At 43.7% G+C, this 16981-nt stretch overlaps 1 protein-coding gene across 1 annotated transcript; it reads right to left on the minus strand.

Annotated features, from left to right (window-relative positions):
* Nucleotides 1-850: 850 nt before the first annotated feature.
* On the minus strand, nucleotides 851-1698 carry LOC123041344 (glutaredoxin-C3). The gene has a single exon (XM_044463977.1). It carries the CDS (start codon nucleotides 1582-1584, stop codon nucleotides 1180-1182), a length of 405 nt encoding a protein of 134 aa, XP_044319912.1. The 5' UTR covers nucleotides 1585-1698; the 3' UTR covers nucleotides 851-1179.
* Nucleotides 1699-16981: the final 15283 nt, after the last annotated feature.

Raw genomic sequence — 16981 nt, forward strand, 5'->3', positions numbered from 1 at the left:
ATATTGCAAACCACTGAACCCGACCCCATCCATGTCGCAAACGGTTGTGCGTTGTCGAGCGGTTGACGCAGTGGAGATCGGACGGCTGCCACGCGTGCCATCCACCGGTTGTGAAGGCGGCTGATCCAATTCAAGCATCACCCGGGGTTTATGTTACTCCCTTTTCTAAATGCTCTTATATTAGTTTACGGAGGGAGTAAGAGTTAACTAAGCAAAATCTTTTGTTCCTGTCCAGGCCGGCCAGTATGGTCCACAGTTTGCATACACGTAGAAGCCAAGCTAACTAGTTAGCTGTGTTCAAAGTATAATATCTGTTCGAGCTTTACACGGCCATGCATGTTAACAAAAGGGAGGGCCTCCCTAAAAAACGCAGAGGATATGAGTATATGATGCCATGGGCAGGAGGCAAGAAGCAAGCAGCAAGTAGACACAGGCGAAGCAAACAGTGTAAAGCTCTCTCGAACAAAGCATAAAGATATCATGCACACACGCAATGCTAGCTAGCTCATGCAAAAAGATGAGCATGCATGCAGAAAGGTCCCTAATAAAATTACACCGGCCGGCGAGCACCGACCATTGGTACGAACACGTAGCCCACTTGTCTCTACAAAATCAAGTTTGTATAATTATTTATAGCCATTTGATGTTCATCTGGCTAAGCAAATTTAATATAAGTTGTCTTTATTTTTTCAAAGAAAAGGAGTTGTATCCCGGTCTCTCTATGTGTATCTAATATATAAGAATTTCTCTTATCATATAGCAACATTGTAGATTAAACAGGCAACCAAAATCTGAAGCCAGCATCTGACCACTAACGACGAAAGAACACACGAGACAAAATGTCAAAGGATGAACACACAACCAACAGAAGTTTTAAACAAGGCAAGCCAAATAACTAATCAAAGGGAGATGAACACTAGATCTCTTTAGCACCAATCGAGCACACTGCACACACGCACATACACCCGGTAGACTGGTGGTGCAAGCATGCACGCACTAGCTCCCACAAGCTCAAACAAGACGGAGGCAGTAGTGGTAAAAAAAACACCGACCTCTCACTCTCTCACACTCACGCACACGCACACCAGTGATCTATAATTAACTGACCTTTGTGGATGTAAACATCTATCCTACTATTAGCCCCAACCAGTAACGGTGTCACTGACAATATGATGGCGCTCAGAGCCAGAGAGCGCCGGCCTCCTTGAGCAGCGGCACGAGGGAGCCGTTGATGTGCGCGGCCATCACGCGGTCCATGGCGCCGACCAGCTTGCCGCCGATGAATACGACGGGAACGACCGGTGCGGCTCCACCGGGGCCGGCGCAGCCGAGGAGGTCGGCGAGGGCGCGCTCCAGTTCGAGGCCGCGCGGATCGAGGTCTAGCTCGTGCACGGTGGGGTGCACGCCCATGCCGCAGAAGAGGCGCTTCACGGCGTGGCACATGCAGCAGCTGCTCACGGTGAACACCACCACGGCGCTCTCCGACGCCAGGCGTTCCACCCGCTCCGCCGCCGTCTCCGCCGCCAAGGTGACCGGCATCGCCGGCATGTACCACGCCTGCTCGGCCGCCGCGCCGTACTGCATTGTTCGATACCGCTGCGAAATTAACTAGCTAATTAGGTGGCTAAACAACTGCTTATTAAGTAGCTAAGCGCGGGAGGTGGTTTGAGAGAGCTAGCGTGAGCTGTTTTAGGGCTGGCGAGCTACAAGTGAGAAGAGGCGCATGTATATATAGAGCGGGGGCAGCGGCGTTTCGTTTTTTTCTTTTGGGGTCCAAGCGTGGTGCGTCTTCACGGAAAGGAGAAGGAATGCATGCCTTTTTCTTTTCCAGGATGTACATGCAGGTTTTTGATACTAGACCATCTCACGAGACGCATGCAACTTTTTAGACCCTGAAAACCTCTTTGATTGCGTGCTTGGCATACTTTCAGCATTTTGGTAGGCCTATATATTTTCATATATCTGGATTGTTTCAGCAGCTCGAAGTTAAACCGTATATGCTCTGTTTAAAGAGGCCACATCAACGCTACAAAGTCAAGCCTAGCTATTTCACAAATTAGGATTTTTGCATCAAACTTCCTGCTATCTTGGTTAAGAAATACAGAATGAATTGCAGTCAGACTTGTCGGTGTTGACTACTAATTTATTAAATATTGTTTCTATTAATCAAAATACTATATTTGCATTTGTTCTATTTTGCCACAATGCTTGTATTTATACTGTACACCATATTGACATGAAGTGTAACAGTGAAAGTCGCACCCTTGAATATGGTACTAATAAAACTACATGATGTCCTTTTCTTTAGGCAAAACTACGTCATGTTTTGCTTTGAACATAAAGGTAAAATAATTTGTGCGCATGATGAAAGGGCAGCGGACTGGAAATAAGCTTAGTAGTTTCTCAAAAAAACCAAAATAGGTTAATAAGTTGACAGTTGAGTGATTATATTCCTAGGCATCCGGATGACTATTGAAAATGTTGATTTACATCTAATGCGGCTAGCGATGGAGGCGATTAGTTCACTTCACGCGACGCTTAGACCTCGTACTCCAAGTTAGAATACCTGGCTCATTTTGCTGGCCTACGTGACTTCACACGTTCGTTTTAGATTAATCTGTAATCGCTTGGTACTGATCTCGTTTGAAAGACTCGGTTAGTGTGTGTGCGTGGTTGCATCCTTGTTGAATTGGCTGGGTTTTATTTATAAAGTTGGTGGCGCCGATGACAGAGAGGCCTGGTAAGGTCGATGCGTCAGTATCTGATCTGAGGATGGATCGATGGATGACGGACGTGACGGCCCTTGCAGCGTGTGCATGTGGTGCCCAATGAAAGTGTGTCGGACCAATATGTGTAATTCAGTCCAGGTATTGTGGCTTGGATGGCACATCCGGCATTAGATGTTAGGTGTTGGTGCGATGTCTCTTTGGTATTAAGCTCGAACATTCGGCACCCCTTCATCACGGGGATAGGAGTAGCGATAGGTGTTGCCAAAGATGGTGGCTTCAGGCTTACTGATGTATTACCTTGTAAGTGCTTTGTGAAGAATTCATAAAATGGATGCATGCATCGTCCAGGTGCAGAGGCCGGGGGTACATCCTCCTTTTCAAAAAAAATCTTCCATGTACAAAACGTATTTTAAATCATGATAACTTCACTTCAGCCTTTGCATCAATTGGGGCACATAACCAACCACGTGATACATGTGGTAAGCAATCCAAAAAAATTCAAAAAAAATTAGGCCACATCATCATATATAATGATTAAAGCCAAATTTGGATGGAGATGCCAAATAAATAAATAAACAAAAGAATTACAATACAAGACCATTCAAAATGGATCTACTCATTGTCCACCCACACCACCGGAGAAAATGTTGCAAGCTATTGCTCGATGCCCCTCATCTGGTCACTGTCGCACCTCCTTCGACCCGTGTCGATGCAGGGGGGGGGGGGGGGGGGGGGTTGAACGTAAGGTGGTGACCAGATCCGGCCTCCGTTGCTGCCATCTTGTAGATCCGAAAGCCACTCCCTAGGTTGTCTCCCTGTCATCCTCCACGACGCCCCCACTAATGGGATCACGCCAACGCCCAAAGGGATGCATGCATGCACAACTATGACTAGATTGACATGTCGCGGCACAGAACTGTCCATGTCGACGCATCGCCGGCGAGGATTGCAGCTACCCGACGAGCACTACAACCCCGCAGCAGCCTCCAACACGTGTCATTTCACAGCTAAAAACGGTGTAACCAACAAATGTGGCCCTCTTTGGTGAGTGCCTCTGGAAATGAGCCACCTGGCAACAAGTGGAAACACCTGGATATGTTTGTCGAGTGCTTTTCAGGCACTTGGCAGACTGTTTCCACATTTTTAAAAAGAAAATAGAAAATGTTTGGCGAAAGTTTGTTAGCCAACACTCGGTAAAGAAAGCCCCGTTGTGACAGATCCATCAACTGTGAGGGTAAGGTACACGTGTCAACAACTTTGCCAAACGCCGCCAGAAAAAACTCAACAAAGGTTGATTTGCCACTGGACATCATGCAATAAAAACAGAAAAAGTTGACACAATACAACTCATATTTGGTAGAGGGAGTTGGGAGGGGAAATGCTAATGTTTTGTGAGTTGAAGGTTGTGATGTGACCAATATTGTAGTATAAAATTGGAAAGTAAAGTTGAACTGAGGTGTGAATATACATGCACTTATCTCAATACGAAAGCACGGGAACAGAAAACACGTAAACAGAAGTGCATGTCCAGTTGAATCTGTTGAATTCCACGAACTGTTTAATTGTGTTGTATTTCTTATACTTTATGGTACATGCCCTACTAAATATTGTACCTGAGCCCAATTAAAATTCTGAAATATCAACGACCCTTTTGAGATGCATGGCAACTGTGTAAGTTTAGCACTCCCCCTGTAAAGAAATATAAGAGCGTTTAGATCACTACTTGTAGGCAGTACCATTCTGCCACTAGAGTAGTAGAATGACCAATATATAAGGTGGGTTTTCTACTTCTTGTAGCATGAGAAAACAGGGAAATAATGCGTGTGTTCACTCACTCAGTTCACTTCACGCCATGCTACATCACGCACGCACGTCGCAATTCATGAATCGAGTTTGAGTTTGAGTTTGGACTAATGTTACGCGCCTTGCTGGAAGAAAAAATTATTTGCATGGTAGTACAATGCATAGCTCTCAGTGTACCTGTCAATATTATTCAAGCTTGTTGTGGACACGTTTTGTACTTCCAGAGATCTCTTCCACCACGTCTCAGTTGCATATCTTCACTCTCCCATGTGTCCTCTATATGCATAGGAAAGATGATATACGCATAACACAAAAAAACATAGCATAATCTCTCTCTCTCTCTCTCTCTCTCTCTCTCTCTCTCTCTCTCTCTCTCTCTCTCTCTCTCTCTCTCTCTCTCTCTCTCTCTCTCTCTCTCTCTCTCCGGACGAGTCCTTGCTGAGCTGCTTCTTCGGTGACCCCGTACCAAAGACTGTGTGCACAGCCGCTCGGGAGACCAGGCCTCCGAAACCGCATCTCTTGAGAATCTGCACCGGGTGAGGGGCGATAAGGTTTTTGGGGACCGTCTCGGCGCTACTTCTCGCTCAAGTTAAACTACATCATTGGTGTCCTCTTTCTTTGAGTACTTCATCTAATGCAGACGATCACCTTGTCTTCACCACCATGGGAGGAGATGATGTTGCACCGGAGTTTCCAGTGCCCTCATATGTCTTGAACCTTTCTCTATTGACATGTACCTTTGGTCCAAATGTGTATGTTCTAGATGTTCCTACTTTGTTGTATGTAATTTGCCATGTTGGTAATCTTGTGATAATGATAATCTAGATTAAGCTTAAACAAAAACTACCCAATTTCCTAATAATCCTAAAACATTGTCTATGTAAGAAATTTTCGTTGACTAGCTTTGATGTTGCTCTAAAATCAAGCCCATTGACGGGTACCCACTCAAGAGATGAAAATTAAAACCATCATGTGGATCTCTCTCTATGAACGTGTACTGGATTTCGTCTCGCACTCCAAGTGAACCATTTACCCTTGAATAGGACAAATCATTCTCGGATGCCGATGTAATATTTGTGGATGTCTTCATAATTGTGTTGAGTGACAGGTCGGTTGTTGGATATTGGCATAATGCCAAAGAACTTTGGAATGCACTTGAATTCGATTTTGATACCACCGCTGTCGGTGGTGAACTGTATGCTATACAGCAGTTCATTGACTGCATAATGGTTGAGAACTGTTTCGTGGTTGGACAAGTTCATGAGAGGTAGTGCATGGCAAAGGAACTCAATCGCCTTAAGTGTATGTTGCCCAACAAGTTTGTTGCCGGGAGCATTGTTGCTAACTTTTCTCATTTGTGGAGGACTTCTCCACTTGTCTGAAACATCACCAACAAGAGATCTATGTCAAGATCCACATTAGATCTTTGGATGTTGAAGATAAGACAATGGTAAAGGACACACAAGCTAAAAGTCGAGGAACATTCAGCTGCCAATGTAGTCCAGAAAAATGATCACAAGCTCAAGGGAAAGAGCAAAGTCTCCAAGACTACAAACTTCAAGAAGAAGAGGAAGAAGAAGAAGAAGAAGAAGAAGAAGAAGAAGAAGAAGAAGAAGAAGAAGAAGAAGAAGAAGAAGAAGGAGAACCCCAAAAGGCAAAGCAAGGACAATGAGAAGGATCCTTGTTGGGTTTGGGGTGCAGATGATCATTGGTCTCCCAAGTGTCCGAACCACTATGGCTGGGAAAAGGATCCTACACAGAGTCCTAATTCTGTCAATCTGATCATTGTCATGCTAACAGGGAACGTTCGTGTATGGTAATTTTACCTACTATTCTTTCAATGTGTCAATCTACCGATAGGTGGGTTGACACTAATTCTAATATTCATGTGTGTACTAACATATCTTTGTCTACCTCTTGAAAGCACACCATGATTACACCGGTGTAATGTGGAATAATTCATCTGCTTCTGTTCCTGGCATTGGTATGGGCGATCTCAAGTTTACTTTGGGAAAGATCCTGAACTGAATAACGTCTAGTATGTACCTCCTAATAAGAATAATCTTGTTAGTAAATCCCATATTCTGAAAGATGAGTTTAAATTGGTGTTTGATTCTAATAAATTTTTATTGTCTAAATATGGAACTTTTGTTGGGAAGGACTATGAATGTGGAGGTTTATTTTGTCTATCATTGGACTTCTGCAATAAAGTTGTCAACCATGTCTACACTAATTCTGATGGGAATAATGTTTGGCATTCACAACTTTGCCACATTATTTTTTGGTTGTATGTCATGGATAGATAGTATGAGCTTAAATCCAAAATTGTTGCTAGCTCTAAGTGTGAAGCTTGTGTTCAAGCTAAGCAAGCTCATAAGCATCACAAGGCTGCAGAGAAAAGAAATTGGATGCCTTTAAAGTTGATACATTCAAATCGCGTGAGATAATGGTGTGTTGCCTAAAGGAAGAAAGAAATATTTCCTTACTTCAATTGATGATTCGACTAAATAATGTTATGCGTATGTTATGAAAACTAAAGATGAAGCTCTAGATTACTTCAAATTCTATAAGGTCGAAGTTAAAAATTAGTTTGAGAGAAAGATCAGAAGGATTTAGTCTGATCATGGAGCTGAATACTTTTCCTATGACGTCACTTTATTCTGTTCAGAACATGGTATAATCCATGAGAGTACGCCTCCTAATTCCCCTTATTCCAATGGTATAGAGGAAACAAAAAAATGGCACTCTAACTAGTTTGGTCAACACCATGTTAGATACTAATGTTTATGTAATGAATGGTGAAGGGATGCGATATTAACTTTGTGTCATGTCCTAAACCGAGTTCCAACCAAGAATAAAGAGATTAACTGTGTTAACAATGGAAAAGAAAATATTAACATTCCCCTACTTGCTTACATGGTGTTGTTTGGCGAAAGTCAATGTGCCAATTCTAAAGAAAGGCAAGCTTGGACTATATATAGATAGTTGATTCTCTTTCTTGAATATGTTGTACGTAACATTGGTTATAGATTCTAGTAGTGAAATATGGAGTAGCTGACATGAAAGTTAGCACCACTTGGAGTCTAAAGATGCAGATTTCTTCCAGGATATTTTTCTTATGATAAATATGCAAATCATGTCTAGTTAGGAATATGATCCTAAATCATTCAATTCAGTGGAGGATTCCAAATATTTTAGTGATGAAAGTTCCGATGAGGATGATAATCAAGCTCTCCTAAGGATAAAAAAACATAAAAGACTTCAAAGTTCCTTGGCAATGATGTTATTGTGTGCCTCATGGATGTCACTCCTGCTACCATTTCATAAGTCTATGCTTCCCCGGATGCAGACTACTTGAAAGAAGCTATTCAAAGAGGGATGAACTCCATCTTAGCCAATAGAACTTTGTAGATGACTGATTGTCCTTATGGTTGCAAAGCAGTAGAATGTATATGTACATTCAAAAGAAAACACTGATCTTATGGTATCATTGTAAATTACTCCCTCCGTCCCGAAATAAGTGTCTCAACTTGTACTAGAGCTAGTACAACTAAGCTTGAGACACTTATTTTGGGATGGAGGGAGTACAAGGCAAGGCTTGTAGCCAAGGGTTATACTGGAAAAGTAGACAAGGATTTCTGTGATCCCTAGTCGCATGTGGTTAGGCTGAACACAATTCATGTGTTACTATATTTGGCTGCCTCATGGACTTATCGTTCATCAATGGATGTGTAGAGAACTTTCATAAATGGAGACTTGGAAGAGGTAATTTATATTGAAGATCTCTTTCGATTTGTGGCACTAGGTCAGGAAAAAAAGCTTTGATTTGTTGAATCTTTGTATGGCCTGAAACAAGCACCAACACAATGACATGTGAAGTTTAACGAAACTTTAACTTCCACAAGCTTTGTTATGAATGAAACCGATAAATGTGTCTATTAACTCTGTGGTAGGGTTGAGGGAGTAATCCTTTGCTTATATGTTGATGACATACTAATCCTTGGGACCACACTCAAAGTCATTGGCGAGGTCAAAACTTTCTTCGCTCAATGTATGAAAGATCTTGGGGAAGTTGATGGTATCTTCAACATCAAGCTTTCGAGAAATGAAAACAATGGGACTAGTTTTGTGCAATCTCATTAAATGGAAAAGGTGCTGAGTAGATTTGGATATTCCAATTGCAAACCTTTTTCAACTCCTTATGATCCTGATGTGTTCCTTCGACAGAATCGACAAGCTACTAGAGATCAATTGAGATACTCTCAAATATTTGGTCGGGCATGTATTTAGCTTGCGGCACAAGGCCTTGCATCTTGTTTCTAGTCAGAAAAATAAACTATTTTGTTTCCAACCCTGAAGATGATCATTGGCGTGCTTTTGAGAGAATAATGCGCTATCTAAAGGGGACAATGAGCTATGCTATTCACAATACCCGATATCCAAGAGTACATGAAGGGTATAGTGAATCAAATTGGATTTATGAAGCTGATGAGATAAAGAACACAAGTGCGTACATATTAACTCTTGGTGTCAGCGTTGTTTCATAGAAGTCTTGCAAGCACACCATATTAATGAGGTCAACAATGGATGCAAAACTCACATCATTAGACACATCTACAGTTGAAGCAAAATGGCTCGCCAAATCTTAATGGACACGCTGGTGGTTGAAAAACCCATACCAACTATCCTCATGGACTATTACAATGAAACTGTAATTGTCAAAATGAACACTTAAGAGGATAATGTGAAGTGTCCAAGACATATAAAAAAAGATTAAAAATCTATCTCGAGGTTGAAAAACTCTGGAGTAATAATGTCAGAATTATGTTCGAACTACTAAAAAACGACATATCCTTTAACAAAAGTTGTATCAAGAAATGTGATTGACTATGCATCGTTGGAGATTGGCTTGAGAGCCATAACAGTTATCGAAGAAGAACCCCAACCTATGTGATCCAAAATACGGTGAAGTAGTACCTGGAAAACCAATTTGCAACTGGATTGAACTTTTAATAAACTCGCTTAGCTGAAGATGTTGTTCTCCCAAAGATATTGTAAGGAACGCTTGCTATTCTTCATGTGTTCTATTTGCTTATGAAAGCGAAGACACCATCCAACAGAGCAATCCTGAAAGAACACACCTAAATGAGCCTGACTACTGTTCATAGCCTATGAGATCATATAATCTATTGTAAGATCATGAAAGGCGAGGAGTACGAGTTGTATGCTCCACCCTGCAGGGTTGCCTTGATAGCCATGTACGGGTAACAACATGCAATGAAATTTATTAAGGCAAGACTGATAATTCAAGGGATACTCCATCATTCGTTTGTGAATAAGTGTAAATGCATGTCTATGTGGAGCTCAACCTTAATCGGTCTCCACTAAACTGCGGGCATATCAAATAGTACTATTAGAACAAATGTGGTGGGAGATTGTTAGTACTAGCACAATGACCGTGCATTGCTACGGAACTATAAAAAGACGGTGAGATACTAATTAATGGCTCGGGAGATCATCAAAAGATGATGGCGTCTTACTGCTACTACATGTTTTATGATTAAAAAGAGAGTGTAAATACAACGAAATGTCACGTTGTAGTCATTGATGATTTTTAAGCGACCATTGTAGGTCCTTTGCAAGATTTACAACGAGATAACATTTTCAAGTTTGAAACACAGTTGAATGGGCATGAGTAATTTGAACGGACACAATCGTGGGTAGGAGGAAAACGCCTATGACCACGTTGAAATTGCACTGTGTTCGATATCTTCTGCTATGCTATAGAACTGGAAGAATTGGTTGGGCAGAGAAATTAAATTGAAGATCATTATTTTGAATTGGGGTCATATGCATTTATATTCTATGTTTTTATGAGAGTGTTGTTCTCATATTAGGGTAGAAGCATATTTTGTTTATTTGGGTACGTCTCACAATGAGTAGAAGTAATATTTGTTTATTATGTCTTTTAAAAGATGGCTAGTCTCACATGTGGATAGACGTGCATTTGTTTATTTGTATGGTCTCACATATGAACTCACCATGAACTCCAACCTTTATAAGTACAAAGATTACGGGCCTCGACCCACTAAATCTTGAACCTTGTCCTAGTGAGAATTCTGAAATGCCAAAGGCCAAATTTAAGTTGAATGTTAAGAGTATAAGTTTACTAGCACACTACTAGTGGGGTAGAAGAATCAACAACATATGAGGATGGCTTTTCTACTACTCCTTGTAGCATGAGAAAGGAGAGCAATAAAACGTGCACTCACTCACTCCCTCACTTAATGCCATGTAAGGCGTGCGCGTCTAGTTCGAGAATGGGCTAACATTATGCACATTGCAATAAGAACTAAATTTTTGCATGGCAACACAATGTCTAGCTCTGGAAGTATGTGTCAATGCACGAGCTCATTGTCGATACATTTTGTACCACCAAAGAGTTCTTCCACCATATCTCAGTTCCATATCTTCACTGCCCCACGTGCCGCCTCTATGTAGAGGAGAGAGGATATACGGAGACCATAGAACAAACACAACAGAAAACACACACACGCACACGCACGCACACACACGCGCGCGCGCGCACACACACACACACACACTCGCGCGCGCGCGTGAGTTCCTAGTGTTGAGCTGCTTCTCCGGTGACCCCATCCCGACGATTGCGCGCACAACCATCTAGGAGAGCAGGCCTCCGAAACCGCATCTCTTGAGAACCTACACTGGATAAGGGGCAATGGGATTTTTGAGGAGTGTCTCGACGCGACTGCTCATTCAAGTTCAGCTACATTCTTGACATCCCTCCGCCTACTTCGACTACTTCCTCCACTACGGACAACCACCTTGTCTTCACTACCATGGCCGAAGATGATGTTGCACCGAAGTTTCCGATGCCCTTGAATATCCTCAATCTTTCTCCGTTGATATGTGTCTTTGATCCATATGTGCATGTGCTAGATGTTCCTAGTACATGTCATATGCGATTTACCATGTTAGTAATCTACCATATGCGATTTACCATGTTAGTAATCTTGTGACGATGCTAATTAGGATTAAATGAAAACTGCCTGGCGCGGGCGGGAGCTTCCCCTCGGTGCTCTGCGGTGCTGGTTTGGTGGCGGTTGGTGGCCGGCTGGTTCGGGCTTGTGGTGGTTGAGCATCTCCAGGAGAAATCCTTCTCCGGCCTCTGCCGGATCCGGCGACGGCGACGCTCGCGGACGTCGCACTCTTTCTTGGAAGCGTTGTCGGGGTGTGGTGCTTCGCCCCACGGCCTTGGCTCCGGAGGGAATCCTTAGATCCGCGGGATCGGACGATGAAGTCATCTTCACCTCTTCTTCCTTCTTGTGGGCATCGTCTCGGAGCCGGCTACAACAGGAGACTGGTGGATGGTGGCATCTTCGCCGCGGTGGATGGCGGCATCTTCGCCGCGTGGATGCTGAGGCGACCGTTTTGGGGACGCTGATTTCTGTTTGGCAACGATGATGGCATCAAGAGGAGCTTGGGTCACGGCTCGGGCTTGGTAGTCGGATCTTCCCGGCGTAGGTGCTCTTTCGTGGTTTGCCTTGCTGCTTTGAAGTCGGAGCTGCGGTGGAGCGGGTCCAGGTGGTCATGATGACCGGCGCTCGGTGGTCGTTTGCTGCAGGCACGGTCGGCGCAAGTCCTGCATATTTCCCTGGTGATGTTCGTCGCCAAAGTCGGAGCTGTCAGTTGTGCGTGTGGCCATCTGTTGGTATGTGCCGTCGTGGAGTCTGTTCCACGTCGGTGGCCAGGTCGGTCGGTGGTGCCCATGTGTTTATGGGTTGGATTGTTTCGGTTTTAGCCCGGTTTTCCGTTAATTAACCGGGCAATTTTCACTTTTTCTTAATCAATGAAATGGCAAGTCTTTTGCCTCTTTTCAAAAAAATAAATAAATCGAAAACTGCCTAATTTCCTAACACTTCTCACCGGTAAAAGCCAGTGTTAGAGAGATACGCCTGACAAAGTCTCGCCAGGGACAACCTCATGTTAGATTTATTTGAACCAATTCCTTCATTCGGGGGCGTATTACACTGTTTCCCACAGGTTTCAAATTATACTAAAAACATCGTCCTCTTTTTCCTAGACTAGAATGTTACCTCCTGAGCAGACAATGTGTACAATGTTGAACATATTTGCTGATGCATGTTGCTACGTTTCGAGACAAATATCTGGAGGCTGTGCGTTTACTTTTGACGGCATTGCTAGCTGGATCGAATACACCACAAGTATATTACATCATGGTGATGTTCTTTTGTCTCCCGGGCCGGCGGTGCATGATTCTGCACATCACACGCAGGACCTGGGCATAGCCTCCTCTTTATAGTACACAAAAGGGGAAGCATTACTGCGAAATTGTCAAGCGGATTGGAGAGAGAGGGAGAAAATACCGGCTTTTGCATCCACTACGTACAGGTCTCGAGCTAGTCGGATTTTGACCTTCATTTTGCCGAGATAAAATTTTTTTTGAAACAGGGCAGATAAAATTTCATTCATGCTTCAGTCGAAGTGTTCAGCTATCGGCAGATTGAATTCAGAATCTGGAGATTTCGTGAGCCATAATGATATCATTCTTGGGCAGCTCTCTCTTATCTTTCTCTCTATTTTACTAACTGTCACCAACTGCATGGATGTGGGTGAGATAATGGCAGCCAATGGCCCTGTCGCGTTCGAAAACATTAAAAGTGGGCCGTGCTATATATACGTACAAACTAATAATGAAAGCAGGTTAAACTCACTTTTTAGTAGAGATATCTGCACGAAAGTTCCTACGGACGATTCATTTGCCTGCACATGCTGCATACCTTTGCGTTGTTAATTCGACCAGGGATGATAACCTAACTACCAAAGTGATATTAAAACCCTAAGCCTCTCCAAGCTTTCGTGAAAGCGCTCGCTTTGGTCAGGTTGGGTAGGCTCCGGATCTCGAGGCGGCCTGGCCTGGTCCCTCGCGGACGGCCGTCGGATGGTCGTCGCGCGTCTCTGGCAGGGCTCGTACGTGCATGATGGGTGAGGCCAAAGGACCAAAGCTAGCCATCGCACGGGGGAAAAGCGCGCACCATATCGAGATCGTGGGAGCCTAGCTTGCACTGTACTACCTTGGCACCTTGCATGCACTGCACTGCGTTGCATGCACTCGTCTCGTTCTCGTCTCTCTTTATCTGCATGCAGGCCATGGCCGTGCAAGCCCAGGTTGGTTAGTTAGATCCCGCGCGGGGTAAGCTGGCCAGCGTGCTGCGTGCGTATCTCCCGCGCTGATCTGCTGCCATTTCTTTTTTAGGTGTGCGCTTGATCGTCTCGTCCTTGCTTGCTTTGGTACTTGGCATGCATGCACGCACATGACCGCGTGCGTACTTTGTGAAGCTTGCTACTAGTAGCAAATATATGGCTATTTATTTTTCATCCTTCCCTTGACTCCACATTTACCACAATTTTTTGACGAAGGATAGACTTTATTGACTCAAAATGAAGTATCAAAAGGTTAGAGCATCTACAGCCGGGCGCCCAAAACCCGCCCCAAAGGCCCGGGCGGACGGTCTGGTCAGTGCGACTGGTAAAAAAATCAATCCAGACGGACGCCTCAAATGGGCCTCACACTAGTAGAAAACAGGGCTTTGGTTGAGCCCTGGGTAAAGGCATTAATCCCGGTTCACTCATGAACCGGGACCAAAGGGGGCATCAGTCCCGGTTCATTAGGGCGCCGGCCGGGCCTCGGGGGCCATTGGTCCCGGTTCGCCTGACCCTTTGGTCCAGGTTCCAGACACGAACCGGAACCAATGGGCCTCGCTCCTGGCCGACCACCATTAGTCCCGGTTTATGGCTTGAACCGGGACCAAAGATTGTCCTTTAGTCCCAGTTTTATCCACAAACCGGGACTAAAGAGAGGCCTATATATACCCCCACCCCTACCCGCGAGCAGAGCCACTGCTCTATTTTTTTGGCCGGCCGTGGGAGAGCTTTGTGGTGCTCTAGCTCACCTCCTATGCACATGAGGTGTTCGATGAAATGTCCGAGCCACACTTAAGCTTTCCCCTCTCGAAGCTCCTTGTGCAATCTCCATTTTTCTCAAGATTTGTCTAGGTTTGGCGGTTCGTCCTGTCCCGTCCCCGTCCTCACCGCCATCGATGGCCCGCGCCTATCTCGTCGCTGGCACCACCGTGGTGAGCCTCTTGTTGTTATCTTCTTTCTAAAAGAAAGAAAATTCTTACTTGTATGATTTCGATAGATACTTGTATATTTTTCTTACTTTTATTATTGGTTGTTATTATATAGTGCGATAGTTTTGGTATCAACCTTCGTCAACCCTCGTCCTGTCTATGATTCAGATGTGGTATATATGTTTTTTATAACTATTTGTTTTATTTAGTGTTTCTAACAATTATGAGGACCAACATGATAAATCTATTTTTATCTAGGAGGTATGTGAACTGGAAATTCCAACCGACCCTATTGTCGAGAGGTTAAATTTAGTTGAAAAAGAAAATGATTACTTGAAGAAAAAATTAAAAATAATTCAGGAGGAGAAGATGAGATTGGAGTTGCACGTTGCGGATGTCGTCGATGATCACAAGATCAAGATGAATGCAATGCGCTTCAAGATTAGAAAGATTAGAAAATATGTCATTCATACTGAGGCTTGGTATCATTATGCCATTGGATCAATTGTTACCTTAGTTGCGATTATGATCGCATTTGTTGTTGTATTGAAATGTTTTACATAGTTTCAGTGTATGGTTTAATTAGATACTCTAGAGAGCTATATGTTGTTCAAAGAGAACTATGTATGAACTTTATATATTTATTTTTTAAGTAATAACATTTGATCACCAATGTACTTTGGTTTTAATGTGATGATGAACTTTTATTAATTTGGTCACTTCTCTATTCATGATGTTCTGTAATGGTTGTTGACACACTTAATAATATATAATTCATGCAGATGAACTGGCAATGGATGTACGGTGACAAGCGCACCTCCGAGTACATTAAGGGCGTGCATAATTTTCTCGAAGTGGCTGAGGCAAACAAGCAGAATGGTTTTATGTGTTGTCCATGCCCTATCTATGAGAATATGAAGTCTTACTCTAACCGGAAAACCCTTCAAATCCACCTGCTTGAGAAGGATTCCATGCCACACTATAATGTTTGGACCAAGCACGGAGAAAGAGGGGTTATGATGGAAGACAACGAGTAAGAAGAGGATGATGACAACTATTCGCCCCCTGAATACGGTGATGCTGCAACTAGGAAAGCTGAAGATCAAGAGGAACCAGATGATGTGCCCAGTGATGATCTTCGCCGGGTCATTGTTGATGAAAAGAGACAATGCCAAAGTGAAAAGGAGAAGTTGAAGTTTGATCACATGTTAGAGGATCACAAAAAAGGGTTGTATCCAAATTGCAAAGATGGCAGCACAAAGCTCGGTACCACACTGGAATTGCTGCAATGGAAGGCAGACAATGGTGTATCTGACAACGGATTTGACAAGCTACTGAAAATATTGAAGAAGAAGCTTCCAAAGGATAACGAATTGCCCGACAATACGTACAGAGCAAAGAAGGTTCTATGCCCTCTAGGATTGGAGGTGCAGAAGATACATGCATGCCCTAGTGATTGCATCGTCTACCACGGTGCATACGAGGATTTGAACGCATGCCCTGTATGCGGCGCATTGTGGTACAAGATTAGATGAGATGACCCTGGTGATGTTGACGGCGAGCGCCCCAGGAAGAGGGTTCCTGCCAAGGTGATGTGGTATGCTCCTACAATACCATGGTTGAAACATTTGTTCAGAAACAAAGAACATGCCAAGTTGATGTGATGGCACAAAGAGGACCGTAAGAAAGACAGGAAGTTGAGAGCACCCGCTGACGGGTCGCGGTGGAGAAAAATCGAGAAAACATGGGTGGACTTTGCAGGTGACGCAAGGAACGTATGGTTTGGTTTAAGCGCGGATGGCATTAATCCTTTTGGGGAGCTGAGCAGTAGTCGTAGCACCTGGCCCGTGACTCTATGTATCTATAACCTTCCTCCTTGGTTGTGCATGAAGCGGAAGTTCATTATGATGGCAGTGCTCATCTGAGGCCCTAAGCAACCTGGCAACGACATTCATGTGTACCTAAGGCCATTAGTTTAAGAACTTTTATAGATGTGGAATGGGAAAGGTGTATTTGTGTGGGATGAGCACGACCAGCACGAATTTGACCTACATGCGTTGCTTTTTATAACCATCAATGGTTAGCCTTCTCTCAGAACCTTTCAGACAGACAAACAAGGGATATCACGCATGCACACACTATTTAGATGACACTAAAAGTATATATTTGGACAAATGCAAGAAGAACGTGTACGTGGGGCATCATCGATTTCTTCCGACCAACCATCAATGTCAAAAGAAAGGCAAGCATTTCAAAGGCAAGGTAGATCACCGG

The sequence above is a fragment of the Triticum aestivum genome, chromosome 2B (genome assembly GCF_018294505.1).
Source record: "Triticum aestivum cultivar Chinese Spring chromosome 2B, IWGSC CS RefSeq v2.1, whole genome shotgun sequence".
NCBI lineage: Eukaryota > Viridiplantae > Streptophyta > Magnoliopsida > Poales > Poaceae > Triticum > Triticum aestivum.

What these genes read in the sequence shown, in the direction of transcription:
- LOC123041344 (XM_044463977.1), bottom strand. Translation starts at nt 1,584, where the DNA reads ATGCAGTACGGCGCGGCGGCCGAGCAGGCGTGGTACATGCCGGCGATG.